Raw genomic sequence first — 27,710 nt, forward strand, 5'->3', positions numbered from 1 at the left:
TGGGGTCCTGGGCACCCCTCGGGGTCTCCAGTGCCCCCTCCCCCCCTCTGCTGTCCCTTGTGTCCTCTGACACCAACCCAGGGAGGTGACACCAACCCCACGGGGGGTGAAGGTTGAGGGGCTGCACCCATGGGTGCCAAGAGCCCCAAGAGGGGGGGTTTGGGGTGCTCCAGGGGACATCTTGGGAGACCCAGGGGACATTTTGGGTGCCCCAGGGGACATTTGGGTGCTCTGAAAGGTGTGTTGGGTGCCCCAGGAGATGCTGGGGTGCTGTGGGGGGGGAAATTTTGGGTGCCCCAAGAGTGGTTTTGTGCTCTGGGGGTGACTGGGTGTCCCAGGGGGGGGTTGGGTGACTCCAGGCTGAGTTTGGGGTGTTCCAGGGGGGGTTTGGGGTGCTCCAAGGGGGGGTTGGGGTGCCCCAGGGTGAGGTTGGTGTGCTCCAGGGGGGGGTTGGGGTGTTCCAGGCACCATTTTGGGTGCTCTGGGGGGGGGTGTTGGGTACCCTGGGGAAGTTTGGGGTGCACCAGGGGTGTTGGGTGCTCCAGGGGGGGTTGGGTGATTCCAAGCTGAGTTTGGGGTGCTCCAAGTATCATTTTGGGACTCTGGGAGGGGGGGTATTGGGTACCCTGGGGAAGTTTGGGGTGCACCAGGGGTGTTGGGTGCTCCAGAGAGGTTGGGTGCTGCAGGGGGGGGTTTGGGGTGCCCCGGGGTGGGGGTTGGGTGACTCCAGGCTGAGTTTGGGGTGTTCCAGGGGGATTTGGGGTGCTCCAGGGAGGGGGTTGGGGTGCTCCAGGGAGAGTTGGGTGCCCCAGGGGGGATTTGGGGTGTTCCAGGCTGAGTTTGGGGTGTTCCAGGGGGACTTGGGTGACTCCAGGCTGAGTTTGGGGTGCCCCAGGTGCTTTGGGGGGGGGGGGGTGTTGGGTTCCCTGGGGAAGTTTGGGGTGCACCAGGGGTGTTGGGTGCTCCAGGGGGGGGTTAGGTTGCTCCAAGGGGGTTTGGGGTGCTCCAGGGTGAGGTTGGGGTGCCACAGGGGGGGGTTGGGGTGCTCCGGGGGGGGGTTGGGTGCCCCTGGGGGGGGGTTGGGTGACTCCAGGCTGAGTTTGGGGGTGCCCCAGGGGGGGGTGTTGGGTACCCTGGGGAAGTTTGGGGTGCACCAGGGGTGTCGGGTGCTCCAGGGGGGTTTGGGGTGCCCCAGGGGGGTGTCTGGGGTGCCCCAGGGGGGGTTTCTGGGGTGCCCAGGGGGGGTTTTGGGGTGCTGGCCACGGGCTGTACCTTCTCCAGGGTCTCGATGCGTTGCTTGAGCAAACGATTCTCGGTGCGGAGACGCTGGGGGGGGGGGGGGAATGGGGGGGATTCCAAGCTCAGGGGGGGGACCCCGATGTCCCCAAGGGGGTCACTGAGCCTGGGGACATCCTGGGGACATCGTGGGGACAGGGGGTGAAGTGGCCCTGGGGATGGGCTGAGGCAACCTGAGGCTGAGCAGCCCCTGAGAATCCTGGAGTTGGGATGAAATGGCCCTGGGGTGGCCTTGGGGACAGGGAAAGTGGCCTTGGGGACAGGGGTAGTGGCCTTGGGGACAGGGTTAGTGGCCTTGGGGACAGGGAAAGTGGCCTTGGGGACAGGTTAGTGGCCTTGGGGACAGGGTTAGTGGCCTTGGGGACAGGGAAAGTGGCCTTGGGGACAGGGTTAGTGGCCTTGGGGACAGGTTAGTGGCCTTGGGGACAGGGAAAGTGACCTTGGGGACAAGCTAGTGGCCTTGGGGACAGGGAAAGTGGCCCTGGGGACAAGTTAGTGGCCTTGGGGACAGGGTTAGTGGCCTTGGGGACAGGGAAAGTGGCCTTGGGGACAGGGTTAGTGGCCTTGGGGACAGGGAAAGTGGCCTTGGGGACAAGTTAGTGGCCTTGGGGACAGGGAAAGTGGCCCTGGGGACAGGGTTAGTGGCCTTGGGGACAGGGAAGTGGCCCTGGGGACAGGGTTAGTGGCCTTGGGGACAGGGAAAGTGACCCTGGGGACAGGTTAGTGGCCTTGGGGACAAGGTTAGTGGCCTTGGGGACAGGTTAGGAGGTGGTGATGGTGTCCCCAGGATGGCTCAGATGGCTTCAAACAGCCCCAGGGATGAGTTCAGTGTCCCCAGGGATGGGGGAAAACCTCCCTGGGACTGCTGGGTGACAAATCCAGTGTCCCCCAGGGTGGCCTGAGTGGCCCTTGGGGACAACTTCAGTGGCTTCAGGGATGGCTCAGAAGGTGCTGGGGACCACCCAGGGTGGGTTAGGTGGCCAAAGTCATCTCAGGGTGGCCCCAGAGAGGGGCTTAAGGCAGCCCAAGGTGGCTCAGGTGGCCACAGGGAGGGGTCAAGTGGCCCAGGGAGGGCTCAGGTGGCCCCAGGGGTGGCCCAAGTGACACAGGGGGACAGCTCAAGTGTCCCTTAGCTCACCTTGATCTCAATCTGCTCCTCCATCTCTTTGCTCTTGATGGTTGCATATTCCTTCTCCAGCCTGCACAGGACGTGGGGAGGGGGTTGGGACACGAGGAAATGGGGACCAAAGCCCCCAGGACCCCGTTTTTTGGGGGACCCCAGGATGTCCCCCTCTCACCTCTTCATTTTCTTGGGGTTGTACTTGACCTGGAAAGCCCTGAGGATGAGTTTGTCAGGGCAGGTGTCAAACTGGTGAGGAATCACCTTCTGGAAGAACTGGGGGAGGCAGGAGATGGAAAAACCAAAAAAGACATGAAAAAAAAAAAAAACCCCAAAAATCCTCCCTGGTGGATAAAGCCACCCAGAAATTTGGGAGAATCCACCCCAAAACACAACCCCTTGGAGAAATCCACCCCAAAACATAGAGAATCCACCCCAAAACACAACCCCTGGGACAAATCCCACACAAAACATGGAGAAACCACCCCAAAACATGGAGAATCCACCCCAAAACATGGACAAATGCACCCAAAACACAACCCCTGGAACAAATCCCACCCCAAAACATGGAGAATCCACCCCAAAACACAACCCCTGAGACAAATCCCACCCAAAACATAGAGAATCCACCCCAAAACACAACCACCTGGGACAAATCCCACACAAAACATGGAGAAACCACCCCAAAACATGGAGAATCCACCCCAAAACATGGACAAACCCACCCCAAACACAACCCCTTAGGGAAATCCACCCCAAAACTTGGGAGAATCCACCCCAAAACACAACCCCCTTGGAGAAATCCCACTCAAAACACAGGCAAGTCCACCCCAAAACATGGAGAATCCACCCCAAAACTTGGACAAATGCACCCAAAACACAACCCCTTGAACAAATCCACCCCAAAACTTGGGAGAATCCCCCCCAAACCCCAATTCCTTGGGGAAATCACTCCCTGCCCCCCCTCCTGGTGTCCCCAAGTCCCCTGGGGAGGTACCTGGGACATTCCCTCCATGTCCAGCTGGACCAGCTCAGCTTGGTTGAACTGCAGCAGAGCCATTCCCACACGGAAAACGATCTCCAAACCCTGGGAAAAGGCTCCAGGATTGACCCCCCCAACCCCCCCCAGGCTCAGGGGGAGAGGGGTGTGGGAGGAGAAGCTTCCCTCAGCCCAGGAGGGACCTGGTTGGGGTTTTTTGGGGGTTTTTTTTGGGGTTTTTTTGGGTTTTGGGGTTTTTTTGGGTTTTTTGGGCGGTTTTTTTTTTGGGTTTTGGGGGGTTTTTGGGGTTTTGGGGGGGGGGTTACCTCATACATGAAGATGTCAAAGACCCTGGTGGCCACGGGGAGGGGAAAGGTGGTGAGGAAGAGGGTGAGGAACCAGGAGGAAGCATACATGGAAGTGAGGAAGCTCTGGGAACGGAAGTGGATGTTGAGCTCTGGCAGCTGCTCCTGGAAGGGAAAAATGGGAGGGGGTTGGGAATGCTCTGAGGGATCATTCCTGGTCTCCTGGAGGTTCCCCGAGGGAGCTCATGGAAGGGGTCATTGTTTGGGGGGGCTTTGGATTCCCTCAGGATCTCAGAGATGTCCCTCAGGGTCTCCTGGATTCCCTCAGGACTTCCTGGATGTCCCTCAGGATTTCCTGGATGTGCCTCAGGGTCTCCTGGAAGTCCCTCAGGATCTCAGAGATGTCCCTCAGGATCTCCTGGATGTCCCTCAGGATTTCCTGGATTCCCTCAGGATCTCCTGGATGTGCCTCAGGATTTCCTGGATGTCCCTCAGGATTTCCTGGATTCCCTCAGGGTTTCCTGGATGTGCCTCAGGATCTCCTGGATGTCCCTCAGGATCTCCTGGATTCCCTCAGGATTTCCTGGATTCCCTCAGGATCTCCTGGATTCCCTCAGGATTTCCTGGATGTGCCTCAGGATTTCCTGGATTCCCTCAGGATCTCCTGGATGTGCCTCAGGATCTCCTGGATGTCCCTCAGGGTTTCCTGGATGTCCCTCAGGGAATCTTGGGGGTGATTCTTGGGGTGTCTCATGGGTTGCTCTCATTTGGGGCTCTCCCAGATGCTTCCCAGGCTCTCCTGGATGATTCCTGGGCCATCTCCTGGATTCCCTCAGGATCTCAGGATGTCCCTCAGGATTTCCTGGATTCCCTCAGGTTTTCCTGGATGTCCCTCAGGATCTCCTGGATGTCCCTCGGGGTCTCACAGGTGCCCCCAGGTATTTTGGGGACACCCTTGGCACCTCCCTGCTGGTCCCCCTTGATTCTCCTCTGGGGAAACCTAAGAGCTCCCCCCTCACTTCTCCCTCACCCCTTGGCTTCTCCCCACTGCTTCCCACCCCTCCCCAGGTTTTTTTGGGGGCAGGGGGTGCTCCCTACCTGCAGGAGGTACTCAAACTGGTAGATGCAGAGCCCCAGCTCAGCCATGCTGGGCTTGAAGAGCTCCCGTAGGCGATATCCTGCATCAGCCTCACAAAGACACAGAAGGCCTCTTCCTCTGGCATCTGGAGACCCAAGAGGACAAGGATCCCACCTCAGAATTCCAGATATGGAGCCTCTTCCCATCGGGTGATGGATGGGACACAGCCAGGAGCTGTCCCTCGGGTGATGGGGTAGGGGGGGGGAAGGCATTAAAACCTTCTGGAGAAAGGAGGGTGGTGGGAAGGAGCCCACTGTGTCCCTGAGGAGCATGGAAAAGGCTCCAATTCCCCAACCAGGATCTAGAACATCTCCAGAAGGTGTTAAAATCCCATCAGCAGCTCCTCCTCCTCAGCCCAGGCCTGGCACAAACCTGCATCAGCAGCAGGCCAACGATGAAGGCACTGCCCTGGCAGTATCCAACCTCTCGGGTCCACCAGGGAATAAGCTGGAAAGAGGCAAAAAAACCCAACCAAACAAAAAAATCAGAATAAATTTAAGGGTAAGCAGGAGGATTGGCCAAGCCACCAGCCAGGTGGGACACCTGGAGCCTTGGCCAGGGCTCTTTTGGGGCTGACAACACCTTCTGGGAGCCCCGTGTTGCTCCGCACTCGAATTTCAACCCTGAAAGCTTCAGCTGGAGGAAAGGTTGGAGGTGCTGACCCTTGAGGCCCCCTCCCCACCTGACATTCTAGAATTTCTGTGAATTCCTTCCTCCTTAATTCAGACCAAAACTCAAAAAATGAGCCTGGGATGGCCGGGGAAGGAGGTGACTTGGAGCTGTCCCACTGGAAGGAGCGCGACGCGTTCCAAACCGAAGTCCCCCAAAAAATGCAAACTCATCAAAAATCAAGCTGGAAAAATCCCCCCCAGGTGGTGGTCAGGGTGTGGTTGACCTTCAAGGGACGTGGTTACCTTCATGACGTTGAAGAGGACCTCCTGGCCCAGGCTGTCCTGGCCCTTGAAGAACTCGTGCTCGGGGTAGGTGCGGGGCGATGTCGCGCCGGATGAGCTTCTCGCAGGGGGAGGACATTTTGAGGAGCTCTGAGTACTGGTTTTTGACAGGCATGTCCGTGGCACTGCAGAGCAGCTGCCACACAATGGCCCGGAAATGGTGGGGGATCCCTTTTCGGATGAGTTCCTGTGGTTCCAAAACAAAACCAAAAAAACCAAACCAAACCCCGGGAGCCGCCGTCGGCGATCGCGTCGGATCCCGGCGAGAAAAATCAAAACGGTGGCGAAAAATCCCCAACCTCACCTTCAGCAGCTTCTCCTTCTTCTTCCTCCACTCATCCCACTCGTTGACAATCCGACCCCACAGGATCCAAGTGTCCTCTTCCAGGTGGCTGAGGTTGGAGGAGGCCGAGGAGCTGGAGACCAAGGAGGAGCCGCTGTTCCGCCGGGAGCCGTTCATGGAGCGCAGGGACTTGGAGTCGGCTTCCAGGAGCCTGGGAGAGACCCAGAGGGACCCAAAAGAGCCCCAAAGGAGGAGATGTTCCCCCAAAACCATCCCAAAGGAGGAGATACCCACCTAAAATACCTCAAAAGAGGAGATACTCCCCCAAAACCACCCAAAAGAGGAAATATTCACCCAAAACCACCCAAAAGAGGAGATACTCACCCAAAATACCCAAAAGGATGAGACACTCACCTAAAATACCTCAAAAGCGGAGACACACACCCAAAACCACCCCAAAAGAGGAGATCCTCCCCCAAAATATCCAAAAGAGGAGATACTCATCCAAAACCACCCCAAAAGAGGAGATACTCACCCAAAACCATCTTAAAGGAGGAGATATTCACCCAAAACCACACCAAAAAAGATGTTCCCCCAAAACCACCCAAAAGAGGAGATGCTCACCTAAAATACCTCAAAAGAGGAGTCATTCACAAAAAAATACCCAAAAGGAAGAGATACTCACCCAAAACCACCCCAAAAGAGGAGATATTCACCCAAAAACACCCAAAAGGAGGAGATATTCACCCAAAATACCTCAAAGGAGATGTTCCCCCAAAACCACCCCAAAGGAGGAGATACTTACCTAAAATACCCAAAAGAGGAGATACTCCCCCAAAACCATCCCAAAGGAGGAGATACCAAAAAATACCCAAAAGGAAGAGATACCCACCCAAAACCACCCCAAAAGAGGAGATATTCACCCAAAACCATCTCAAAGGAGGAGAAACTCACCCAAAACCATGCCAAAAAAGGAGATGTTCCCCAAAACCATCCCAAAGGAAGAGATACTTACCTAAAATACCTCAAAGGAGGAGATCCTCACCCAAAACCACCCCAAAAGAGGAGATACTGACCCAAAACCATCTCAAAGGAGGAGATCCTCACCCAAAACGACCCAAAAGGAGGTGATACTTCCCTAAAATACCCCAAAAGAGGAGATATTCACCCAGAACCACCCCAAAAGAGGAGATTCTCACCCAAAATACCCAAAAGGAGGGGATACTCACCCAAAATACCCAAAAGGCAGAGATAGTCACCTGAACTACCCCAAAGGAGGAGATACTCACCCAAAACCACCCCAAAAGAGGAGATGTTCCCCCAATACCACCCCAAAAGAGGAGATGTTCCCCCAAAACCACCCCAAAAGAGGAGATACTCACCCAAAATACCCCAAAAGAGGAGATACTCACCCAAAACCACCCCAAAAGAGGAGATGTTCCCCCAAAACCACCCCAAAAGAGAGATACTCACCCAAAATACCCCAAAAGAGGAGATACTCACCCAAAACCACCCCAAAAGAGGAGATACTCACCCAAAATACCCAAAAGAGATGTTCCCCCAAAACCACCCCAAAAGAGGAGATACTCACCCAAAACCACCCCAAAGGAGGAGATATTCACCCAAAATACCCAGAAGGAGGAGATACTCACCCAAAACCACCCCAAAAGAGGAAATGTTCCCCCAAAACCATCCCAAAAGAGGAGATCCTCACCCAAAATACCCAAAAGGCAGAGATAGTCACCTGAACTACCCCAAAGGAGGAGATACTCACCCAAAACCACCCCAAAAGAGGAGATGTTCCCCCAAAACCACCCCAAAAGAGGAGATCCTCACCCAAAATACCCCAAAGTAAGAGATACTCACCCAAAGTACCCAAAAGGAGGAGATCCTCACCCAAAATACCCAAAAGGAAGAGATACTCACCCGAAGTACCCCAAAGGAGGAGATCCTCACCCAAAACCACCCAAAAGGAGGAGATCCTCCCCCAGAATACCCGAAAGAGGAGATCCTGCCCAAAACCACCCCACAGAGGGGGTGCCAAGCCCTTCAGGGGGTGCTGCTGACCGGTTCTGCTCCTCCAGCTTGGCCAGCAGCTCCAGCTCGTCGGGGCTGAGGTTCTCGGAGTCCGAGGTGGGGCCTGAGCTGGGAAGAGCTTCGTGGGACGAGGAGTCGGGGCTGAGGGCTGGGGAGGCCATGGTGGCCTGGGATCACCTGAAAAACAGGGAGATTTTCCATTAAAAAACCCAAAAAACCAGAATTTTTATTTTTTTTTTGTTTTTTTAGCCGAGCCGAGAGCGTTCGGGTTGGAGCCCATGGGGAAATTCTCAGTTGGCCCCAAAAAAGCCAAATTTGAGCTCATTTTGTAGGGGTGGAAGAGAACTGTCCATGGTTGGCCTAAAGCAGTTGGGTAAAAATCACCAAAAAACCTAAAACTGAGCCCAAAACCTCCTCATTTCACCCTGGCTGGAAAGGATCACACTCATCAATCAAGAATTCTCCTCATTTGTCCAAAAAAGCCCAATTTCAGCTCAGTTTTTAGGGGTGGGAGAGAATTGTCTTGTTTGTCATAATTCAGTTGGGTTAAAATCACCAAAAAAACTGAAATTGAGCCCAAATCCCCCTCATTTCACCATGGCTGGAAAGGATCACACTCATCAATCAAGAATTTTCCTCAGTTGCCCCAAAAACCCTCAATTTGAGCTCAATTTTTTAGGGGTGGAAGAGAACTGTCCATGGTTGGCCAAAATCAGTTGGGTTAAAAATCACCAAAAAACCTAAAACTGAGCCCAAAACCTCCTCATTTCACCCTGGCTGGAAAGGATAACACTCATCGATCAAGAATTCTCCTCATTTGTCCCAAAAAAGCCCAATTTCAGCTCAGTTTTTAGGGGTGGGAGAGAATTGTCTTGTTTGTCATAATTCAGTTGGGTTAAAATCACAAAAAAACTGAAATTGAGCCCAAATCCCCCTCATTGCACCATGGTTGGAAAGGATCACACTCATCGATCAAGAATTTTCCTCATTTGTCCCAAAAAAGCCCAATTTGAGGTTGTTTTTTAGGGGTGGAAGAGCATTGTCCTGTTTGTCATTATTTAATTGGGTTAAAATCACCAAAAAAGCTGGAATTGACCCCAAATCCCCCTCATTTCACCCTGGCTGGAAAGGACCTTCAGGATCACACTCATCAATCAAGAATTCTCCCCATTTGTCCCAAAAAAGCCCAATTTGAGGTTGGGTTTTAGGGGTGGAAAAACATTGTCCATGGTTGGCTTAAATCAGTTGGGTTAAAATCACAAAAAAACCTGAAATTGACCCAAATCCCCCTCATTTCACCATGGTTGGAAAGGACCTTCAGGATCACACTCATCGATCAAGAATTCTCCTCAGTTGCCCCAAAAAAAGCCCAATTTCAGCTCAGTTTTTAGGGGTGGAAGAGAATTGTCCATGGTTGGCCAAAATCCGTTGGGTTAAAATCACCAAAAAACCTGAAATTGAGCCCAAATCCCCCTCATTTCACCCTGGCTGGAAAGGATCACACTCATCGATCAAGAATTTTCCTCATTTGTCCCAAAAAAGCCCAATTTGAGGTTGGTTTTTAGGGGTGGAAGAGCATTGTCCTGTTTGTCATAATTCAGTTGGGTTAAAATCACAAAAAAACCTGAAATTGACCCAAATCCCCCTCATTTCACCATGGTTGGAAGGGACCTTCAGGATCACACTCATCAATCAAGAATTCTCCTCAGTTGCCCCAAAAAAGCCCAATTTCAGCTCAATTTTTAGGGGTGGAAAAGCATTGTCCATGGGTGGCCAAATCAGTTGGGTTAAAATCATAAAAAACCTGAAATTGACCCAAAACCATGGTTGGAAACAGCTTCAAGATGATTGAATCCAACCCTCATCATTCAAAAAATTTGTTTTGTCATAATTCAGTTGGGTTAAAATCACCAAAAAAACTGAAATTGACCCAAATCCCCCTCATTTCACCATGGTTGGAAAGGACCTTCATGATCACACTCATTGATCAAGAATTCTCCTCAGTTGCCCCAAAAAGCCCAATTTGAGCTCATTTTTTAGGGGTGAAGAGAATTGTCCATGGTTGGCCAAAATCAGTTGGGTTAAAAATCACCAAAAAACCTAAAACTGAGCCCAAAACCTCCTCATTTCACCATGGTTGGAAAGGATCACACTCATTGATCAAGAATTCTCCTCATTTGTCCCAAAAAAGCCCAATTTGAGGTTGTTTTTTAGGGGTGGAAGAGCATTGTCCTGTTTGTCATAATTCAGTTGGGTTAAGATCACCAAAAACCTTGAAATTGAGCCCAAAACCTCCTCATTTCACCCTGGCTGGAAAGGATCACACTCATTGATCAAGAATTTTCCTCAGTTGCCCCAAAAAAGCCCAATTTGAGCTCATTTTTTAGGGGTGGAAGAGAACTGTCCATGGTTGGCCTAAAGCAGTTGGGTAAAAATCACCAAAAAACCTAAAACTGAGCCCAAAACATCCTCATTTCACCCTGGCTGGAAAGGATCACACTCATCGATCAAGAATTCTCCCCATTTGCCCCAAAAAAGCCCAATTTGAGGTTGGGTTTTAGGGGTGGAAAAACATCGTCCATGGTTGGCCTAAATCAGTTGGGTTAAAATCACAAAAAAAACCTGAAATTGACCCAAATCCCCCTCATTTCACCATGGTTGGAAAGGACCTTCAGGATCACACTCATTGATCAAGAATTTTCCTCAGTTGCCCCAAAAAAGCCCAATTTGAGCTCAATTTTTAGGGGTGGAAGAGAACTGTCCATGGTTGGCCTAAAGCAGTCGGGTAAAAATCACCAAAAAACCTAAAACTGAGCCCAAAACCTCCTCATTTCACCCTGGCTGGAAAGGATCACACTCATCAATCAAGAATTCTCCTCATTTGTCCCAAAAAAGCCCAATTTCAGCTCAGTTTTTAGGGGTGGGAGAGAATTGTCTTGTTTGTCATAATTCAGTTGGGTAAAAATCACCAAAAAACCTGAAATTGACCCAAATCCCCCTCATTTCACCATGGTTGGGGACCTTCAGGATCACACTCATGGATCAAGAATTCTCCTCAGTTGCCCAAAAAAGCCCAGTTTGAGCCCAGTTTTCATGGGTGGAAGAGCATTGTCCATGGTTGGCCAAAATCAGTTGGGTTAAAAATCACCAAAAAACCTAAAACTGAGCCCAAAGCCTCCTCATTTCACCCTGGCTGGAAAGGATCACACTCATTGATCAAGAATTCTCCTCATTTGTCCCAAAAAAGCCCAATTTGAGGTTGGTTTTTAGGGGTGGAAGAGCATTGTCCTGTTTGTCATAATTTAGTTGGGTTAAAATCACAAAAAAACTTGAAATTGACCCAAATCCCCCTCATTTCACCATGGTTGGAAAGGATCACACTCATCAATCAAGAATTCTCCTCAGTTGCCCCAAAAAAGCCCAATTTCAGCTCAGTTTTTAGGGGTGGAAAAGCATCGTCCATGGGTGGCCAAAATCAGTTGGGTTAAAATCATAAAAAACCTGAAATTGACCCAAAATCATGGTTGGAAACAGCTTCAAGATGATTGAATCCAACCCTCACCAGTCAAAAAATTGACTTTTCCAAAAAGCAACAAGAAAGGCCCTGGAATGGCTTTTTGAGGAAAAAAATTCATTTTTATGTCAACAAAGAAAGGGAGAAAAGGAAGAATCACACATGAAATGACCAAAATTTGGGTGATTTCCACCTAAAAATGAGGTGAGAAGTGGGAAGGTTGTTTAGGAGAGCCAGGAAAACCCCAAAGTTGCCAAAGGGGCTGAGAAAATTGAGGGGAAAAATGGTGGAAAAGGGCTGGAAATCTCAGCCCAGCAGCCAGGTTTTAGGAAACCAAATTTCACCCCAATTGACCCCAATTTCACCTTTTCTGAGACAGGAGGTTCCAAAAATGACTTTTTGTCCCCAAAGTCACTGTCTCGTGGCCTCATTTCCTCCCCAAACCCAAAATGCTGGAAAAACCCCAACAATTCCAGGTTTTTTCCAGAGGCTGACACCAACCTGGAGCGTTTTGGGTGGAAAACATTAAAATTTCCCCTCTCACCACTCCAAATCACCAATTTGCAGCTTTTTGGCCCCATTTTTCCAGTTTTTCAGAGGAGTTTTGTCCTTTCCAGGCTGCTCTGTGCCTCCTCTGCCCCTTTTTTTACCTTTTCTGCATCGTTTTTCTGCTTTTCCACCCATTTTGGGGCTGTCTCTCGGGGTTCTTTTTGCACCTTTCCCACCTCTTTTGGGCAGGATTTTCAGAGCTGGTTTTTCAGTGCCTTTGAGGGCCATTTTTTGCCTTTTTTGCCCCATTTTTCACAGCGTTTCCACTCCTCTTAGAAGTTCATCAAAAGGGGGGTGAGGGGGGCCGGAATTTTTGGAGGCTCCACGTGGTGCCATCCAAAAAATCAAAATTTGGCATAAAAAAACAAACAAAAAAAAACCCCAAAAAACCCCAAATCCTCAGCACCGAGGTGAGAAAAAAAAAATTAAGATATTAATATTAATTAATTAATATTAATTAAATGAAACCCCCAAATATTTCCTTGGGAGAGTCTGGAGCTTCTGTGGTTGGTGGAAAAAGAGGAGAAATGGTAAAAAAATGAGTTGAGGAAGCTCAAGGTTTGTCTTGGGGATGGGGGGGGGATGAAAATTTTCAGCTCAAATCTCCCAAAAACGGTTTCAACCCGACCCAAATCCACCCAAAAAAAGGGGGAAAATTCAACTCAGCAGCAAAAAGCAGCCAGGAACATCCCCCCCCCCCTCCCCGTGGCTGCATTTGGGGGGAAAAGCCCCAAAATGCCCCGGGGGGGTGGGTTTGGGGGGGCTGGGGGGGTTTGGAGGTGAAAATGAGGCCAAAATGGGGAGGGTTTGGTGTTTTTTGGGATTTTTTACCTCAAGTTGGGGATTTTTTCCTCCCTGCTGGGGGTGGGAGCGATCGAACGGTGCCGGCAGGGGATGGGGAAAAAAAGGGGGGAAAAAGACAAAAAAAAAAATCCCCAAGGGAGGGAAAATTTCGGGGAGGGGAGGGGGGAACCCCTGGAATTCAGGAGGGAAGCTGGAAGGGTCACGGAGTACCTAAAATCCCAGGGTTTCAACCCAAAAGCTGAGGCAGCACAAAGCAGCAGCTCCGGGGGCTGCGGTCGCTTCTTGGAGTTGGGGGGGGGGGGAATTTGGGGGGCTTGGGGGGGCACCACCCAAGGACCCCCCCCCCTTCCCCTCTTTTTCCCTTTTTGTTTTTTTAACCAAATCCTCCTCATTTGAAGGGAAAAAAGCAGCGAGGGACAACACCCTCTTTGCATCCAGCTCAGCCCTGCAGTGGGGGGGGGAATAAAGGAGAGAAAGAGGGGGTGACCCCCCCCAATGTCCCCCTGGATTGGGGGACCCCCAATTACCCCAAAAATGGGGGGGGAAGCCCCTAATCCTGGGGGGGCGAGGGGGTTAGGCCAGATTGTCCTAATGCTCCCTCCCCCCCCAAAAAAAGAATAGGGGGGTACCCCCAAAATTACTGACTTGGGGGGGTGGAAAATACCTCAAATCCCCCCCCCCCTCAAAGGGGTCACCCCCAAAAATCCCCTCATCCATTGGAGGGGGGGGGTCACCCCAAACCCCCCCCTCAGAAGGGTCACCCCCAAATATTCCTTAACCATGGGAGGAGGGGTCACCCCAATGCCCCCTCCTCAGAGGGGTCACCCCCAAAAATCCCCTCATCCATTGGAGGGGGGGTCACCCCAAACCCCCCCCTCAGAAGGGTCACCCCCAAATATTCCTTAACCATGGGAGAAGGGGTCACCCCAATACCCCCCCCTTAACTGAAGGGGTGAACACCCCCAAATTCCCCCCCCCTCAGAGGGGTCACCCCCCAAAATCCCCTCATCCATTGGAGGGGGGGTCACCCCAATACCCCCCCGCCCCCTCAGAGGGGTCACCCCCAAATATTCCTCATCCATTGGAGGGGGGGTCACCCCATCCCCCCCCCCTCAGAGGGTTCCCCCCAATCCCCCCCTCCCCTCCATTCCTGAGGGAAGGAGCCCCCGCCCTCCCTTTTCCCCCCCATCCTCCCCCCCCCCCGAGGTTTTGGGGTTCCCTACCTGCGAGCCGTTGCCATGGCGACCACCGAGTGCCTCGGGGGGGGGGGGTCCGGGCCCTTTTTCCGCCGCTGCCGCCGCCGGGATCCGAGCGGGAGCCTCGGGCCCCGCGGCTGCCATGGGGGGATCCGCCGCCGCCCTGCCTGACACTGACTGACAGGCGGCCCCGCCCCCCAGCCAATCAGCGCCTCGCTCCTTCCCTTCGGCCGCCCCCCCGCGGCTTTGCAGCCAATCAGAGAGCGTCAGCCAGGGAAGAAGAAGCCGGCGGCAAACCGCGCCCACTTGAAGCTCGCAGCCAATCGAGTGGCTCGCTGTGGGTTGATGGGCAAGCCTATCAGCCAATCAGAGTCAAGGAGAGGGTTTCTCATCCCACCCCCTCGCACCCGCCCTCCTCAGGGGTGGGCACCGCCTTGCTGAGAGACCAATGGGAGGTGGAGGATGGGTTGATGGACAGGGAGAGCGACCAATAGGCTGCCAGATCGCGATTGGAGGGGCGCCTGGATGACAGGAGAGGACAACGAGCCCCGCCCCTTCAGCTCAAAGGTGTGGATTTGATTGACAGGAGGCTCAACCAATCGCCACCGCAGAAGAAGGCGAGGCAGCCAATGGGGATGGAGAAGCTGGGCGGTATCCTCTCCACCCCTCACAGATGGCTGGTCCCGCCTCCCTGGGGAGATTCGCGGCTCTGATTGGCTCTCGGGGGATGATCGGCAGTCTCCTCCACCTATGGGGCGTCGAGCGACGGGCGGCAGCTGGGTGGGACCGCGACCTCCCCTCACCTCAGGGCGGCGGCTGAGGGGGGCCCGGGATGGGGGGCCCGGGTTTGGGTTCTGGGATGGGGGTCTCGGGGTGGGGGTGCTAGAATGGGGGTTCTGGGTTGGGGATCCCTGGTAGGGAGTCCCGGGTTTGGGGGTCCAGGGGTGGGGATCCTGGGTTTGGGGGTTCTGGGGTGGGGGTTTTGGGTTCGGGGTACGGGGTTGGGGGTCCTGGTTTGGGGGTCCCGGGTTTGGGGGTTCTGGGTTGGGGATCCCAGGTTTGGGGTGTCCAGGGTTTGGGGGGCCCTGGAATGGGGGTCCCGGGTTTGGGATGGGGGTTCCAGGGTGGGGGTCCCGGGTTTGGGGGGTCCTGGGGTGGGGGTCCCGGTTTTGGGGGTCCCAGGATGGGGGTCCTGGGTTTGGGGGTTCTGGGGTGGGGGTGAGGGGGTCCCCCATTTCTCTGGGATTCAAGACTTGGGGTCCCCAGGGCTGCAGGGACACTGAGAAAAAAAAAGAAGAAAAAAAAAAATTATATATATAAAAAAAAAAAAATTAAAAAAAATTAAAAAAAAAAAAAAAGGCCAAGGGCATGAGAGGCCACCCTGGGGAGAAGTTTGGCCCCTAAAGTTGGGATGAAAAAAGGGGAAATCAGACAAAGGAGGAAGCTGCTCACACTGAGGGGGGGTTTTGGGGGGGGGTTCAACTTTTGGCTGTGTTTGTTTTTCCCTGAAGGCTCTGAAATTGGGGAGGAATTGGGAAATGGTGGAGTCACTCCTGAAGCTCTGAATTTCCAGAAGATTCTTGGCTGGAAACCCTGAGTTTGGGCAATGAGAAGAATTTTTTGGAGAAGCAATGAAATAAATCAGGTCCCACCACCACCCAAAAAAAGAAGAAAACCACCGAAAAGTGAGGATTACCACAACATGAAGTTTCTTGTGTTAAAAGCAGAGAAGTCAACCCAAAACTGCTGAAGAAAATGCTACAGAATTCCCACCAAAGAAAGGAAAAAAACACCAAAAAGAAATTTAATCCCTGATCTCTGGGCGGCCATTTTAAAGCCTCCAACCCCTCCTTGTGGGACAGAGCTTGTCTGGGGAGGGGACAGCAGTGGCTTTGTCACCCCCCCAGCCCTCCCGGGGACAGCTGGCCCAAACCAGGATGTTGGTGGCCACCTGGGCAAGTTGTGGTTGGGGTTGAGCACCAGGAGAAGACAAAACTCTGGCTGCTCCTCCTGGGTCTCCTCCTCCTCACCAGCTGCTTCCTCGTCACCAGAAGGGCTCAGGCTCAGCACCAGCTCTTCCCCCTCTTGGAATCACAGAATCAAAATCATAGAATCAGAATCACAGAATTACAGAATTATAGAAGCATAGAATCATAGAATCAGTCACAAAATCACAAAATCATGGAATTATAGAATTATAAAATCACAGAATCATAGAATCACAAAATCACAGAATCAGAGAATCACAGAATCAAAGAATTATAGAATCACAGAATCAGGGAATCAATCACAGAATCCCAGAATCATAGAATCACAGAATCACAGAATCAAAATCACAGAATCATAAAATCACAGCATTATAGAATCACAGAATCAGAGAATCACAGAATCAAAATCATAGAATCAGAATCACAGAATTACAGAATTATAGAAGCATAGAATCATAGAATCAATCACAAAATCACAAAATCATGGAATTATAGAATTATAAACTCATAGAATCACAGAATCACAAATCACAAAATCACAGAATCAGAGAATCACAGAATCAAAGAATTATAGAATCACAGAATCAGAGAATCAGGGAATCACAGAATCAAAATCACAGAATCATAAAATCACAGCATTATAGAATCACAGAATCAGAGAATCACAGAATCAAAATCATAGAATCAGAATCACAGAATTATAGAATTATAGAATCACAAAATCATAAAATCACAGAATCAAAATCATAGAATCATTTGGGTTGGAAGGGACCTCAGAGCTCATCAAGTCCAACTCTTGCTCCACTCCCCCCGTGGTTCCCAGCCCATGGCACTGAGTGCCACATCCAGGCTCTTTTGAAATATCTCCAGGGATGGAGAATCCACCCCTTCCCTGGGCAGCCCATTCCAGTGTCTGATCACCCTCTCTGTAGAGAATTTCTTCCTAATATCCACCCTAAACCTCCCCTGGCAGAGCTAAAGCTCTGCCAGGGGAGGTTTAGGGTGGATATTAGGAAAAAATTCTTAAGATCATGGCTTCTTGTCTTACTGATACCTGCCTGGGAGCAGAGCCCGACCTCCCCCTGGCTCCAACCTCCTTTCAGGGAGTTGTAAAGAGTGATTTCCCTTCCTCCCCAGGGAAAATTCTGGGAGACAGAATCCCAGAATTATCCAGCTTGGAAATGACCTCTGAGAGCATCAACTCCAACCTTTAATCCACAACCACCCCAGAGCACTCAGTGCCACCTTCAGCCCCTTCTTAAAACCTCCAGGGATGGAGAATCCACCCCCTGCCTGGGCAGCCCATCCCAATGTCTGATCACCTCCCTGTAAGGAATTTTTTCCTAACATCCAACCTAATTAAGCCCAGGCCCTCTTGGCAGAAGGGCCCGACCCCCCCCTGGCTCCAACCTCCTTTCAGGGAGTTGTAGAGGGTGATGAGGTCTCCCCTGAGCCTCCTCTTCTCCAGCCTCAACACCCCCAGCTCCCTCAGCCCTTCCTCACAGGACTTGTGCTGGATCCCTTCACAGCCTCCTTGCTCTTCTCTGGACCTGCTCCAGGACCTCAATCTCCTTCCTGAGCTGAGGGGCCCAGAACTGGACACAGGACTCAAGCTGTGGCCTCCCCAGGGCTGAGCACAGGGGCAGAATCCCTTCCCTGGACCTGCTGGCCACGCTGTTCCTGAGCCAGCCCAGGATGCCATTGGCCTTCTTGGCCACCTGGGCACACTGCTGGCTCCTGGGCACCTTCCTGGCAATCCAGACTCCCAGGTCCCTTCCTGCCACTCTGTGCCCAGCCTGGAGCTCCCCATGGGGTTGTTGTGTTGAACCTCATCCCCTTGGGATCAGCCCAACTCTCCAGTCTGTCCAGGTCCCTCTGCAGAGCCCTCCTGCCTTCCAGCTGATCCACACTTTCCCCCAGCTTGGTGTCATCTGAGATTTTGCTAATTCTGGACTCAATCCCCTCCTCTAAATCCTCACTAAAGATATTAAACAGCACTGGGCCCAACACTGATCCCTGGGGGACACCACGGCCGCCATTTTGATGCAGCCCCGTTCAGCACCACTCTCTGGGCCCGTTCCAGCAGTTCCTAACCCAGCACAGAGAGCTCCTGTCTGATCCATGGGCTGACAGCTTTTTCAGGAGAATCCTGTGGGAGACGGTGTCAAAGGCCTTGCCTTTCCTGCTGGGCACCTTTTGGGGTTGTTGTGGCCAAAGTGCAGGACCCAGCACTTGGAATGTTGAACCTCATCCCCTTGGGATCAGCCCAACTCTCCAGTCTGTCCAGGTCCCTCTGCAGAGCCCTCCTGCCTTCCAGCTGATCCACACTGCCCCCCAGCTTGGTGTCATCTGTGAATTTGCTGCTGAGGGACTCAATCCCCTCCACTAAATCATCAATAAAGATATTAAAGAGAACCGAGCCCAACACTGATCCCTGGGGGACACCACGGCCGCCATTTTGATGCAGCCCCATTCACCACCACTCTCTGGGGGCCTCCAGCCAGTTCCTAACCCAGCACAGAGTGCCCCTGTCTGGAACCATTTCTGTTTTTTTTTAAAAAAAAACCAAAACCAACCCCCCCAAAAAAAAAATTCTTGGAGGATTTTTCCCCAGGGAGCTGCAGCACGTGGCTGGCCGAGTGCCTCAGCCCGAAGCTCCTGAGTGAGCAGATTTGTTGATTTCTGATTTCTTTTTTTTTTTTTCATTCTGGGAAATCAGAATGATGAAACAACCCCAAGCCCTTCCCTTCCCCACAGCCTGAGGGGACTCCTCCTCCCCACACCACCAGAAATTGAGGAGGCAGCAGAGGGGAAAGGAGCAGAGATGGCCGAGGGCGAGGACTCTCCCTACGAGAACTGGGGCTTGGCTGAGAAGATGGAGTTGGAGAAGCAAGAATGGAGGAAACCACCTCAAAAAGGTACCAGGGTTTGGGGAGTGGCTTTGGAGATTGAGGGAGGAGTGGGGTGGGGAGGAGGTTTCATCTCTCCAAACTGGTTTGGCTCTGGAATCAGAACCCAATCCCACCCCTGGCTTCCTCCCGTGCGCTCGAGGAACTGGGGGTGGAGGACGAGGTGGGGGGAGCCCCCCCAGAGGCTCTTTTTGGGGGGTCTGGGCTCTTCTTGAAGATAAGACTTGTGTGGGGGTATTGTTTGGGGGTCACCTCACCCCACTTCATCCTCAGCAGTGTTGTCCCTCCCTGGCTCATCCCTGGGCAAAGCCATCATGCTGCTCTACGTGCTCCTGGCTCTCACCTTTGTTCTCCTCATGACTCTCACCATCGTCAGCCTCTGCAGAGGTGAGTCCAGCCCTGTGGCCCCTCAGTGATCCCACCCAGCACAGGGTGGGCACAATTTTTGGGGGGAAAACCCCAGGAGATGGAGGAAAAAGTGGCTCTGAGCTGGATCCCTCCCTCTTCCACAGCATCCTCAGTGCAGGAGGCGTTGGAAGGAGCGCAGATGCGGAGCGAGGAGGGGCAGGCAGTGGCATGGCAGAACCTCTCAAAGGTCCAGCACACCCTGGGTATGACACCTCACCCCCAAAAATGTCTTCCTAGCACCCAAAACCTGGGTGGATTTTCTCCCTGGGTCCTTTTTCTAAGAATAAAAAGAAAAAAAAAAAAAAAGAAGAACCTCGAACTGAAGCCACCAGGACAGAGATGGTTGGGGCTTGGGTTGAGGTTTCTCCTCTTTCTCCTCAGAAAAAAAGCTCTCTGGGGAGCTCCAGGTGATTCACAGCCAACTTCTGAATGGTATGCCCAAAAAAAAAGAAAAAAGGGTTTTGGGGAAAAATTCCAACTGCAGGGTGCAGGCAGCAGTGAAATGAGGTGAAAAGTGGAGATTTCCCTCCTTCCAGTGTCCCGAGAAGTGGAGAACGTGCAGTGGAAGGTGGCCCAGAGCAAAGCAGGGGGGGAGAGGGAGCTGTGGGGTCGCCTCCATGCCCTGGGTGAGAGCCTGGTTTTGGTGGAAAAAACTCTTCATTTGGGGTTCTCCTCCATTGCCCAAACGTTTGGTGGTGGGCAGAGGCTCCAGAGATTTCCTGGGATGTGGTCTGGGAGTGCTGGATGAGCTCTGGAGCTGGAAGAGGAACCTGGTGAGCAAAGATCTCAAGAAGTTGCTGCAGAGAAGAAAGAGAAGTGCAACTCACAGCAGGAAGACACCCAGGGTTTAAATTGAAGGGAAAAGGGGAAGGGAGACAAAAATGAGGGCTGGTTGGGGTATTTTGGGTTTATTTTTTGACATTTTGACATTCTCCAGAGGAGAAGGACCTGGTGGGGCCCCTGCAGCAGCAGCTGAAGGATCTGAAGGAGCAGCAGAGCCGCAACTCCGAGCTCCTCACCGCGGTCCTGGAGGACACCAAGAAGCTCTCAGGTGAGGGGGGGGTCCCATCCCCAGCCCCCCACTCCTCTTCCTCCTGCTCCCCAGCATCCTTGGGATGTTTGGAAACCACGGATGTGGCACTGGGGGCCATGGGTTGGGGTGGGTGCTGCTGGGACTTGGGGATCTTCCAGGTTTCCGAGCTTTGCGATCTGATCTTTGGCGTTGTGGTGGTTTTGTGGTTGGTTTTTGTGGGTTTTTTTGTTTGTTCCTTTTTTCCCTGTTTTCCCACAGAAATCCTCTGCACCAGCTGTCCAGGTGGTTGGAGACAGTTCCTCAAAACCTGCTACTTCTTCTCGGGTGATACCAAACCCTGGTTGGGTGCTAAAGAGTTCTGTGACAGCTACAACGCCCACCTGGCCGTGGTGGAGACCGAGCAGGAAGACGTAAGCAGAGAAAAAAAAACCCAAAAAAGGGTCCAAAATCCACAAATTTCAGCAGTTCAGAGGAATATCCAAGTCCATTCCCCAAGGGGAAAGCTGGAGGTGAAGAAGATGATTCCCTCAAGGAGGAGGAAACCCAATTGGCAGAGATTCCTGTTGGGTTTGGCCAAATTCCATGGATCTGTCCCCAAAATGGCTGCCAGAATTTAAGGGGTTTGAGGGAAAAGCCAAAGGGAAGAGGCTGCTGCTCCTCCCCCCCCCCATGGGGGCTGTGGGGCTCTTGGGGTGGGTATGAGAAAAGATATTTAGAAATGACAGAAGTTTCTCAGAAATTGGAGAAGTTCTCCAGAAATTGGAGAAATTCTTTAGAAGTTGGAGAATTCTTCAGAAGTTGGAGAAATTCTTCAGAAGTTGGAGAAATTCTTCAGAAGTTGGAGAAATTCTTTGTGGAAACTTTGCACTTTTTATCACTTTTAGGGACTTTTTTGTCCCCTACAAGGGACGGGCTCCCCTTCCTCTCCACAGCGCCGCTGAATCCTTTTCTGGTCCTTTCCCTCTTCTTCTCCTAAAGCTTCTGTTTTATTTTTTTTCCCTCATTTCCAGAAATTTTTGGCCACTCACATCCTGGAGCAGAGGGAATTCTGGCTGGGCCTGAGCGACATCCACAGCGAGGGCGATTGGCACTGGGTCAACGGCCGCCCCCTCACCTTCTCGTAGGTTTTTAACCTCCTTGGATAAATCACCCCACAAAACATCACCTTTGCCTGCCCTCAGAGCTCCTTTTTTTGGGCTCAAACGGGGGGAAAATGAGCAAACCCAGGGTTGCTTTCACCGGGGAGGGGGAATTTTTTGCAAGGAGCTTTCGCCTTCCTCGGGAGACGCCGCGGAGCCCGTTTGCTCTCCCTTTACTTAATAAACCACCCTCAAGCCCCAATAAGTTCCCAAAAGGAGAGTTTTCCACCCAAAACGATGTGCCCCCCCCCCTCAACCTTCCTTCCTAGGTTATGGAAAAAAGGAGAACCCAACAACGTTGGTGCCCAGGGCGAGGACTGCGCCACCATCTACTCCAGTGGCTACTGGAACGACATCAGCTGCACCAGCTCCATCTTCTGGATCTGTGAGCGTAGCTGCTGATGGTACCATCCATCCCGCCCCAAAATGAGAGAAAACCAGGCAAAAAAAACCCCAAAACCAGTGAAAAAACAGTGCAGGGTGAAAACAGGAGGCTGGAGAGGGTCCAAAAATCAGTCGCTTGCTTCCCGCAGGGTCTCAGCACTGTTCAACTCTTGGAGGGGGTCACTCTTTTGGGGAGGTTTTTAAGGGATTTTTAGGGGGATGTTTGTTAGCATTTTGTATGTAGATTAATTAATCTATTGATGAATTTTATTGACTGATTGGGGGGGGGGGGATATGAAAATGAAGAAATAAAACTTTTTGGTTGTGATTGCTCACAGTAATTGCAGCGATTCTGGGATGTGGTGCCAAGGTCCGGGATCACCTTTTGTTTCCCCCCCCCCAGCCCAAAAAAAAAAGGAAAAATATGCTAAAAAAATAACAGGAAGAGAAATAAATGAAGATGAAGCACAAGTGTGTTTTCCGGGGTGGGGGGTGGGGATGGGTATGCAAATCCTCAACTCGTGGGTGCTGGAGCGCGGCGCCTGTTTTGCCCCAAAGTTTTGGCTGTTGGGTTCCCCTCCTGGTGCTGACACTGCTGGGAGATTTCAGGATTTCGGTTCCAGCATGGGAAAAAAAACCCAAAACCCACCCCACCCCCTAAATGCTTTTGGAGCTGCCTCCACATTCCTGCAGGTGACAGATTGTTCCTTGTCCCCCCCCAACTCCCCCCACCCAACTCTTTGTCCCCGGTTCCACCAAACCGCGCCGGAAACTCCTCAAATTTGGGTTTTTTGGTTTTGGCCTGAAGAGCTCGGCCTTGCCCTCCTTTCCCCACACACCTGCCACCCTCACCCCGAGAAGGAACCGAAACCTCGGGGCTGAGCAAATTGGGGTGTCAGAGGCAGCAGGGGGGGGGTGTGGGGGTGCATCAGGGGGGGTTTCATTCCCCTCCGGGCGCCCGCGCGGCTCCGCTCCCCGGCAAAGCATGGCCCAGCAGGAGACCTACAGCAACTGGTTGGGTCCTCCAGCAGCCCCCACCAAGCGGTTGGTGAGACAAGGAGGTAAAATTGGGGACACCCCCTCCCCTTTTCCGTGTTTTTTCCGTGGCTTTTCCATGGATTTTCCATGGCCTTGGGGGGGGTCTTGGGGCCAAGCGCTGCTGTGTCCGAAGAAGCCGTCGGGGTGCTCGCTGCCACCGTAGGGAGTGGGGTGAAGCAACTTCTGAGGTCCTCAGAGTCCTCTGGGTCCTGTTCTTTGCTCAGCAGCCCCCAAATCTCTGAGTTTTGGCCCAAATTTCAGGTGGAAACTCCACAAGGGGCCTTCAAAAAGCATCCTTGACGTCTTCACCGGCAACGAGGGGCTAAGGAGATGCTTCAAGGGTTGGAGGATCCTCCCGTTCACTTCAAGGGTCTTTTGGGGTTTTTTTTGGCAGGAATTTACTCCATTGCTGGGGCAATGACACCCGTGGGGGACTTCAGACCAGGTAAACCATCTTTTTTTTTTTTTTTTTTTTTTTTCTTCACCTTTTTTTTTGGCTTTTTTGGTAGAGCAGAGGGGAAGCAGAAATCTCCGCGGTGCCTTCCCTGGGCTCTGTTTTCAGCTTGGTGGGGCAAACATTTCACACTGGAAGCAGTGGCTCTCTCCAGATTTGGTTTCTTCAGTCAGATGAGATGAAATCATCCCCAAAACAACCCAAAATTCCACCCAGGGTGGGTTGGGAGGAGGGGGGGGGCATTGAGAGGGAACCTTCTGCCTCCATCCTCACCCTTGGTGCCGGCGTTCGCCACCTTCAGGGCTTCAAATCCCAAATTCCAAATCCCTGGAGATTTGGAGCTGAGGGCTCTGCAAGAGCCCAACAACGTTGGGCAGCTCTATCCGAAGTATCACAAAATGGCTCAATATCCTGATTTTTACCCTTTTTCTTTTTTGTTTTTTTCCCTCTAGCATCCCCAGACAGCTTTGAGGAGGATTACGACGACGTCTCCATGGCGGAGCTGAGTGGTGGCCTCAAGGAGCCAAAGGCTGATGAGGATCTGCAGAGCCAGAAGAGCAAAGGAGGCACAGGTAGCACCCACCTCCTCTGCCCCCCACCCTCGAGCACCCCAAAACCATCCCGTGGTGACTCCTTTCCTCCTCCTGATAGGACTTTACACCCTGGCAGGGAAACCACAATCTCCAGATCCTTCCCCAAAGGGTGAGTTCGTCCCTCTCGCTTGACTCTGCATCCCACCAAACCTCAAAACTTTGGGATTTCTCCCCAATTTCTCCCCCTGCAGAGCCCAGAGGTGGCAGGGGACAAAGCCACAGGACATCCCTGGCCATCCTCTACCTCCTGGTGGCTTTGAGCTTCGTGGCCTGGGCTCTGCTCTTCGCGCTGGCCGTGGTGAAGTGTAAGTGTCCCCAAACAGGTCCCCCCCCGGGCCAGGAAACAAAAAATTTGGGGAAATATCCCCCAAAAAATGCATTTTAACCCTTCAAAACAACCCATGGCTCCTGGGCATGAGCATCTGTCCAGGTGGGAATGGTGACTGAAGCCCATCAGGGAAGTTTAATTCTGCTCCAGTGCCTGAATTTTAGGGTTTTAGCACCAAATCACCCCTCGGAGTTCTACGTCTGCCTCCCCTTGGCCATGCCAACAGTTTTCCTTATTTACTCCAGGTTGGAAATCCTGAGGAAATCCCCTCTGGAATTCCCTCCAAAAATTTCCCAGAAATCGGGAAGATTTCAAAAAATGGCTCCGGAATTCTCAGCTTGGCCCCCAGAAAAAAAAAAAAAAGCCAAAAATTCAGGACATTTCGATGCCTCGACCTCATCCCACCACCTTTTCTTTCCTTCATTTTTCACTCCAGACAGGGAAATCCTGGTGGAGTTGGAGCTCTTGAGGTCGAACCGCTCAGAGGATGAAACCCTGGGTAGGTCCTGGGGTGGGAGGTGCTGATTTCACCGGTGTTTGGGTCTTCCCTGGCACCTTTTTTTTTTGGGTGTGAATGAAAGAAAAATCCAATTGCTTCTCCCGAGCAGATCCCAGTTCTGCTCCGTCTCTCCTGGGTGATTTTCCTCCCAGTTCCCATTGGGAATCCCACAGTGGGGAGCAGCCCCCAACTCAACCGATTCCTGAGGAATTCTCCCCATAACAACCCCAAGAGAAGGGAATCCACCCTGGGGCTCACAGGGATTTTATCCTGGGGGGAGGGGAGGGAAAAAGCTCAAGATTTGGGAAAACTGAAGTGGGGAAGGGGGATAAAGGTGGGAAAAGGGGGTGGGGGTGGGCGCTCACCCCTCTGCCCTCTCCAGTGTCTTGGGAGCAGCGGCGGGTGCGGAGCGTGGTGCAGGAATTCTACAGGGAGCTGCAGGACACGGAAGGTACAACCTCCATTTCCATCTCAATGGCCTCCATTTCCATCTCCTCCATCTCCATATTTCCATGACCACCATTTCCATATCCATGGCCTCCCTCTCCACAGCCTCCATCTCTATGACCTCCATCTCCCTGGCCTCCATTTCCATTTCCATCTCCATGGCCTCCCCATCTCCATGGCTTCCATTTCCATCTCCTTGGCCTCCATCTCCATGGCCTCCATTTTCATTTCCATCTCCTGGCCTCCATTTCCAAAACTTCCATTTCCATGGCCTCCATCTCCATGACCTCCATCTCCCTGGCCTCCATTTCCCTTTCCATCTCCCTGGCCTCCATTTCCATTTCCATCTCCATGGCCTCCCCATCTCCATGGCTTCCATTTCCATCTCCTTGGCCTCCATCTCCATGGCCTCCATTTCCAAAACTTCCATTTCCAGGACCTCCATCTCCCTGGCCTCCATTTCCATTTCCATATCCATGGCCTCCATCTCCATGACCTCCATCTCCCTGGCCTCCATTTCCCTTTCCATCTCCATGGCCTCCCCATCTCCATGGCTTCCATTTCCATCTCCTTGGCCTCCATCTCCATGGCCTCCATTTCCATCGCCTCCATTTCCATGGCCACCAAGAGAGGCTCCATCCTCAGGATGGAAAATTTGGGTGGTTTCTCCTCATTTGGAGCTCTCACCTCCTCGAGGTTTCCCCAGCAGAGAAAAACCATGGGATTTTTTTAAGGTGTTTTTTTTTTGTTTGTTTGTTTGTTTGGTTTTTTTTTTTTTTTTTTGCCAGAATTTACTTTGGGGTTTTTTTGTAATTTTTTTGTCCTTCCAGCCTTGTTCTGCAGATCCATCTCAGACACCAGGAAGTGCTCAGCTGGTTGGGAAAACTTTGGAGAGAGCTGCTACTCCTTCTCAACAGAGACAACGAGCTGGGGGGAGGCCAACCAGACCTGTGCTGACCAAGGGGCTCATTTGATCATCATCGACTCAGAGCAGGAGCAGGTCAGCCAGCGAGTAAAAAATCACCAATTCTGTGGCTTAAAAATGCCGAAAATATCCTTTTTCTTGGAGAATTCCTACTCTGGCCAACACAGGAACTCCAACCCTTTTTTGGGGGGGATTCAGATTCACCAATATTGGCTCTTATTTGGAGGTGGAGAGACACCAATGAGCAGAGTTCAGTCGAGTGTGACTCTTTTTTGGGGTAAAAAATACTAAAAACGGAGCAAAAAAAAGTCAATATTTACTTTCTGGAGTTCATTGTTGCTTGGACACCCCCAGTTTTTCACTATTTACCAAAAAACGCCACTTGGTTTCGACACCTTCATTGCCCAAAGCCTCAAGGGGCTCCATCATCCACTGGGTTTCTCTTCTTGGGGTTTTTTTTGGGGCTGTTTGACCCAATTCTGCTTTTCCAGGACTTTCTGAAGGAGAACATCAACAGCACCTACTGGCTGGGGGTGACGGATCAGCAGAAGGAAGGCAGCTGGGTCTGGACCAACGGCCAAGAGGTGACTTTAAGGTAAAAAAATCGGGAAATTCCAGAAAATCGGGAAAAAAACCCAAAAATCAAGAAGAAGAGGTAAAGTAGACCCAGCCAGAACTTCATTTTTTGGGTGGTTTTCCATAAATAAAAGAGGAAAAATGGGATTATGGGAGCATTTTCTTGCTGGTGGGGAAAAGCCACGCAGCGGTTTTGGTCGTTTTTTTCCCTCAAAACACAACTTTCTGCTCTTCCTCCAGGAGCTTTGCTGCCCGGGGTTGGTTTTTCTGTTTTTCTGCTTAATTTTTGTTTTTTCCTCTTTTTTTTTTTTTTTTTTTTTGGTGTCTTTTTCTCCAGCTACTTCAATGTTTGGAAAGAGAACAAGGACAGGGACCAGAAGAATTGTGGCAGCATCGGGCCCGACGGCATTTGGAGCGACGCCAAATGCTCCCACCCCAACCTCTGGATTTGTGAGAAATCCTGGAACTGCTGACCTCACCACTGGAGTTTTTCCTTGTTTCCAAACTATTTTCAACACCCCCATCCAAAAAAAAAAAACCAAAAAAACCCCACAACCCCACAACATTTCCAACATCCCCCCCTCCGCGTTTTTTGCTCTCTTGGTAACGTCCCTAAAATAAACTCCAAGCCAAGAAAATCCCCCAAATATCCCAACCTGCCCCCCAAAAATCTGAAAAAAAAAATCCCCAAAAAAGGATTTCCAGCTTAAAAACCACTCAAAAGAAAGAGGAAACCCCACCCACCCCTCCCGTTCCTCCGCAGCACTGAATTCCTCCTTTTCCCCTCGATTTCACCGCCGCGTTTTTTCGACTCA

The 27,710-nt window shown here is 51.8% G+C and overlaps 3 protein-coding genes across 9 annotated transcripts in view; 2 read left to right on the forward strand and 1 right to left on the reverse strand.

The window, feature by feature from the left end:
- LOC139787636 (EVI5-like protein) overlaps positions 1-14,368 on the reverse strand; it is a 15,550-nt gene extending 1,182 nt beyond the window's left edge. Inside the window, 13 exon segments of the mRNA XM_071726896.1 lie at positions 1,213-1,326; positions 2,435-2,495; positions 2,595-2,692; positions 3,414-3,503; positions 3,722-3,865; positions 4,799-4,878; positions 4,881-4,923; positions 5,211-5,285; positions 5,753-5,827; positions 5,829-5,978; positions 6,096-6,285; positions 8,142-8,288; positions 14,202-14,368. Coding sequence (XP_071582997.1) covers positions 1,213-1,326; positions 2,435-2,495; positions 2,595-2,692; positions 3,414-3,503; positions 3,722-3,865; positions 4,799-4,878; positions 4,881-4,923; positions 5,211-5,285; positions 5,753-5,827; positions 5,829-5,978; positions 6,096-6,285; positions 8,142-8,272 — 1,251 coding nt within the window. The 5' untranslated portion in view covers positions 8,273-8,288; positions 14,202-14,368.
- Positions 14,369-18,880: 4,512 nt separating this feature from the next.
- On the forward strand, positions 18,881-22,434 carry LOC139787765 (CD209 antigen-like protein C). Of its 7 annotated transcripts, none has more exons than XM_071727068.1 (9): positions 18,881-19,080; positions 19,345-19,458; positions 19,584-19,682; positions 19,861-19,911; positions 19,995-20,105; positions 20,417-20,530; positions 20,771-20,922; positions 21,523-21,632; positions 21,921-22,434. In XM_071727068.1, the coding sequence occupies exons 1-9, from the start codon at positions 18,987-18,989 to the stop codon at positions 22,051-22,053; spliced, it is 978 nt and encodes a 325-aa protein (XP_071583169.1). In that variant the 5' UTR covers positions 18,881-18,986; the 3' UTR covers positions 22,054-22,434. The 7 variants fall into 7 exon arrangements, with proteins under 7 accessions (XP_071583169.1, XP_071583163.1, XP_071583165.1 ...); XM_071727062.1 differs by having other exon boundaries at positions 18,902-19,080; positions 19,348-19,458; positions 21,921-22,164; XM_071727064.1 differs by having other exon boundaries at positions 18,904-19,080; positions 19,348-19,458; positions 20,016-20,105.
- Positions 22,435-22,636: 202 nt separating this feature from the next.
- On the forward strand, positions 22,637-27,452 carry LOC139787767 (hepatic lectin-like). The gene is given in 9 exon segments (XM_071727070.1): positions 22,637-23,096; positions 23,468-23,518; positions 23,980-24,099; positions 24,179-24,201; positions 24,203-24,425; positions 24,885-24,947; positions 26,225-26,394; positions 26,811-26,914; positions 27,233-27,452. Coding segments are annotated over 9 exon segments (966 nt in total). The 5' UTR covers positions 22,637-23,020; the 3' UTR covers positions 27,369-27,452.
- Positions 27,453-27,710: the final 258 nt, after the last annotated feature.

Source organism: Heliangelus exortis, chromosome 27 (genome assembly GCF_036169615.1).
Source record: "Heliangelus exortis chromosome 27, bHelExo1.hap1, whole genome shotgun sequence".
NCBI classification, from domain to species: Eukaryota; Metazoa; Chordata; class Aves; order Apodiformes; family Trochilidae; genus Heliangelus; species Heliangelus exortis.